The sequence below is a fragment of the Protomyctophum parallelum genome, assembly GCF_964188405.1.
Source record: "Protomyctophum parallelum genome assembly, chromosome: 1".
In the NCBI taxonomy this organism is placed as follows: domain Eukaryota; kingdom Metazoa; phylum Chordata; class Actinopteri; order Myctophiformes; family Myctophidae; genus Protomyctophum; species Protomyctophum parallelum.
Genome location: NC_139697.1, coordinates 107,803,354 through 107,808,353, shown reverse-complemented (window position 1 = coordinate 107,808,353; position 5,000 = coordinate 107,803,354). Strand labels below are relative to the sequence as shown.

Genomic DNA, 5,000 nt, shown 5'->3' with positions numbered 1-5,000 from the left:
CAAAGGTCACAGCACAGAAACAGCACTTGTAAAAGTAATTAATGATCTTAGGGTGTTGACCCTAACAGTTTTGTAAACGCCATAGACAATGAAGGGAAGTTTTATGTCATAATGTGTCATTTACGTCATATTGATAATGGTGTTTAATGTTTGTGATGGCACCATTTGTTTTACATTACGATTACATCACCTATAATCAACATGAGTTAATCTTTCTTTAATATATTAGCGCCCCTATTGTATTGAAGCCTTTATTTTCTGCCCCCGACTGTGTTTTCTGATGCTTTTTATAATGGTGTGTTGGATGTGTTGTATAATGTGATGTTTGGGTGCGTTTATAATGGTGATGTGTTGTATAATGTGATGTTTGGGTGCCTTTATAATGGTGATGTGTTGTATAATGTGATGTTTGGGTGCTTTTTATAATGGTGATGTGTTGTATAATGTGATGTTTGGGTGCTTTTTATAATGGTGATGTGTTGTATAATGTGATGTTTGGGTGCGTTTATAATGGTGATGTGTTGTATAATGTGATGTTTGGGTGCTTTTTATAATGGTGATGTGTTGTATAATGTGATGTTTGGGTGCCTTTATAATGGTGATGTGTTGTATAATGTGATGTTTGGGTGCTTTTTATAATGGTGATGTGTTGTATAATGTGATGTTTGGGTGCGTTTATAATGGTGATGTGTTGTATAATGTGATGTTTGGGTGCTTTTTATAATGGTGATGTGTTGTATAATGTGATGTTTGGGTGCGTTTATAATGGTGATGTGTTGTATAATGTGATGTTTGGGTGCCTTTATAATGGTGATGTGTTGTATAATGTGATGTTTGGGTGCTTTTTATAATGGTGATGTGTTGTATAATGTGATGTTTGGGTGCTTTTTATAATGGTGATGTGTTGTATAATGTGATGTTTGGGTGCTTTTTATAATGGTGATGTGTTGTATAATGTGATGTTTGGGTGCTTTTTATAATGGTGATGTGTTGTATAATGTGATGTTTGGGTGCCTTTATAATGGTGATGTGTTGTATAATGTGATGTTTGGGTGCTTTTTATAATGGTGATGTGTTGTATAATGTGATGTTTGGGTGCGTTTATAATGGTGATGTGTTGTATAATGTGATGTTTGGGTGCTTTTTATAATGGTGATGTGTTGTATAATGTGATGTTTGGGTGCGTTTATAATGGTGATGTGTTGTATAATGTGATGTTTGGGTGCTTTTTATAATGGTGATGTGTTGTATAATGTGATGTTTGGGTGCGTGCGTGCGTGCGTGCGTGCGTGCGTGCGTGCGTGCGTGCGTGTGCTAGGGCATTAACATTCAATTTGATTATTACATTTTTCGACTAGCAAAACGGTAGTCGACACTGTAAATCAAAAATCGAGTAATCGCTAATATTATTATTAAGATTTTTTGTGTTTTGTTGCTTTTAAGCTTTTCTACAGCAGACACGCAGCTGTGAGCGCTGTTGTTTTGTTGGTAGTTCTCCAACTTAAGTACCAATCCATTCCTGGATGATTTTGATATTATCATAATACAAGCCTACTGTACGTGGGCAGCATTCAAGACATGCATCATAGGCTCATACGCTCAACGGGTACAACTACTACAGTGTGTCCACACGTCCCAAACTCTTGGAATGCACTTCCCATTGCAGTCAGAACTGCAGCATCACTCCCAATCTTCCGCCGTAGCCTGAAAACCCACCTTTTCAGACTTTATCATGGCCCATAGCACTTACCCTATACCCCTTAGATAGCATTTCTGTTGGCTTAGATAGCATTTGACACAGACTTATAGCATGTTATGTAGACAGCACTATAATTGCATTGTATGTAGTCATAGCACGCCATAGTACATATGTATAGCATAGTAGTATATATGTATAGTTTATATGTATAGTGTATGTATAGTTTCATTATATAGATATTCCACTGTTACTTTCTTAGCTTACGCATGTTTCATGATAAATGCTTTTTATGTGATGTATTCCCATGCTTTTGTTCTTGCTTAAATGTAAGTCGCTCTGGATTAAGAGCGTCTGCTAAATGCCTAAATTGTAATTGTAAATTGTGTCTAAATACTTTTACTATTGGTGAGTTTATTACTGTAGTTTGGTCAAGTTAGATTGGAGTCGTGTCGTCGTGTACAGTAAAGTATAGCAGGAGTTCCTCCTCACTCAGTCAAACTACAGTAGCTCTTGCTGTGATTTCACGTTTCTTTTTCTTATTCATCTTTCTTCATGCTTATCCAACAAAAGTGCATTATTAAAAACAGACAGCTATGCAAACAGCTAAGACCAAATTAACTGTGGTTGTAACTTGTTGTTGAACATTTAGCGTTGTATGAATTGAATGAAAAACATCGCATTGTTCATTTCAACCGGCACTGTCCTCCTCCCCGCTCCAGTCTCCACTGAACAACGTAACAACATGCTATGCTGCGCCGTAGAAAGGTCTTGCGCATCAAAAATAGCAGATCTACAAGCTCACAACGCGTCCATCCGTGAGTCATTGTGGACTTGACGTAACAGCTGATGTGAATTTCGGCCAAGCAGAGCGGCACAGAGTAATCTAGTAGGAGAGTGGCGACACTAGCGTTGGCTCCCATTGTAACAATGGAATGAGGAAGTGCTCAGTGTGTGTGTGTGTGTGTGTGTGCGCACGTACCTCTTCAGCTGTGTGCTCAGAGACGAGGCCAGTCTCACCATCTCCTCCAACTCTCTGACCAACTTGTTCCTTTTACAGTGATGACGCAACCTACAGACAGACAGACAGACAGACAGACAGACAGACAGACAGACAGACAGACAGACAGACAGACAGACAGACAGACAGACAGACAGACAGACAGACAGACAGACAGACAGACAGACAGACAGACAGACAGACAGACAGACAGACAGACAGACAGACAGACAGACAGACAGACAATCCTTGATGACTATTTATATGTATGTGAATTATCACCATGTGTTGTTCTGCTTACTGTAAATCATTGCTAAATGAGACTGTCTGTCTCTCTGCCTGTCTGTCTCTCTGCCTGTCTCACCTCTCAGTCAGAGCCTTATAGGGGATTCACACTATGGTCCCGGGTGCGCACTCGGGACCACTTGGCAGATGTTGTGGTAGTGTGAATGATGCGTACCATTCCCGGGAGCGGATCGCCCAACCGTCCCCGGGACCGCATGGGGGGCGGGTCTCTGGACCGTTGAAGTGTATTCAGATACGGATCGTTCCAATGTGAATGCATGCGTACCTAAAGAAGGAAGTGGACTGTTTTTTTTAAAGAACGTGACATAAACTCTAGTCGACGAGCCAAGCGTCAACAAAAAAAAACACAGCCGCTGCACGATGCGTAACACCAGCGCATTTCTCAACGCCGCCCGTCTCCTGTTGAATCTGCGTATACGCGCAGCACCGCGCTGATCTTATTCTGCGGACTACACGTGGCTCTTGGGCTTTGCTTGGCACAGTTTCCAAAGTAAAACAAAATAATAATAATGCTAAAGTAGAATTCATAGCAAACTAATACACTGGAGCACAGAACTGACTGACACAGTGAATAGCTGGCAGGCTGACAGTGAAGTAGTATAACGGCAAAAAGCCAAAGAGGCAATGCAATTCAGTGTGTCTGGATTTATTTGAGACAATGTCGCACAGTTGATGGTCAGTGTCCGTGCGCGCCAGCCATCAAGCACACCGTCATCAGGAGGATTAAAGTGTGTTATGCAAGTGTACCCGGGTGCGCTGTTGAATCTCGGGCAATGTGAATCATGGCCATCGGGGACCAGGCAACCGTATTCGGAAACGGTTCCAATGAAACGGATTCAGTCCGTCTCAGTGTGAATCCCCTATTAGACTGTCGGTCTCTCTGCCTGTCTGTCTCTCTGCCTGTCTCACCTCTCAGTCAGAGCCTTAGACTGTCTGTCTCTCTGCCTGTCTGTCTCTCTGCCTGTCTCACCTCTCAGTCAGAGCCTTAGACTGTCTGTCTCTCTGCCTGTCTCACCTCTCAGTCAGAGCCTTAGACTGTCTGTCTCTCTGCCTGTCTCACCTCTCAGTCAGAGCCTTAGACTGTCTGTCTCTCTGCCTGTCTCACCTCTCAGTCAGAGCCTTAGACTGTCTGTCTCTCGCCTGCTGCAGATCTCTCTCCAGACATCTGCGCTGCGTCTCCATCCTCTCTGTGGACCAATCAGATCACAGGGTTAGGGTTAGCCAATCAGATCACAGGGTTAGGATGGGAACGGCACTAAGCGTGGCATTCATTAAAACAGCGTTACCGGCACAGGGGGCGGAGTTAGGGGCGGAGCATGAGGGCTGTGGGAGGCGGGCATACGTCAGCTCCTTCAGAAGCTCCGCCTTCTCATTGATCAGGATCAGACGGTCTCGTTCTGGGTCCAGAAGCCCAGGCCACGCCTCCCCGTCCAATGAGGCGATCCGATGCTCAATGGAGGAGATCCTATTGGACAGGAGAGGAGAGAGGAGGAGCTTATATTATCATTATCTAATCCTATTGGAGGAGAGGAGAAGGAGCTTATATTATTCACACACACACACACACACACACACACACACACACACACACACACACACACACACACACACACACACGGTAATGTACCTTCTCTTGGTCTCTTCATACTTCAGACTGAGACGAACCTTCTCTGCAAGCTTGTTGTTGACCTGAAATAATAATATTAATAATAACAAAACAATGACTACAACATGACGTAGGAAAATCATCCTGATGACTACAAAACAATGACTACAACATGACGTAACGATACCGTCCTGATGACTACAAAACAATGACTACAACATGACGTAACGATATCATCCTGATGACTACAAAACAATGACTACAACATGACGTAACGATATCATCCTGATGACTACAAAACAATGACTACAACATGACGTAACGATGGCATCCTGATGACTACAAAACAATGACTACAACATGACGTAATGATACCGTCCTGATGACTACAA

At 42.7% G+C, this 5,000-nt stretch overlaps 1 protein-coding gene across 1 annotated transcript in view; it reads right to left on the bottom strand.

Annotated features, from left to right (window-relative positions):
* The window catches only part of wwc1 (WW and C2 domain containing 1), a 38,501-nt gene that overhangs the window by 19,583 nt on the left and 13,918 nt on the right, over nt 1-5,000 (bottom strand). The window contains exons 9-12 of the mRNA XM_083772538.1: nt 4,630-4,691; nt 4,289-4,467; nt 4,108-4,189; nt 2,679-2,768 (exon numbers count right to left, since the gene is read on the bottom strand). Coding sequence (XP_083628664.1) covers nt 2,679-2,768; nt 4,108-4,189; nt 4,289-4,467; nt 4,630-4,691 — 413 coding nt within the window. The remainder of the gene's footprint in view (nt 1-2,678; nt 2,769-4,107; nt 4,190-4,288; nt 4,468-4,629; nt 4,692-5,000) is intronic.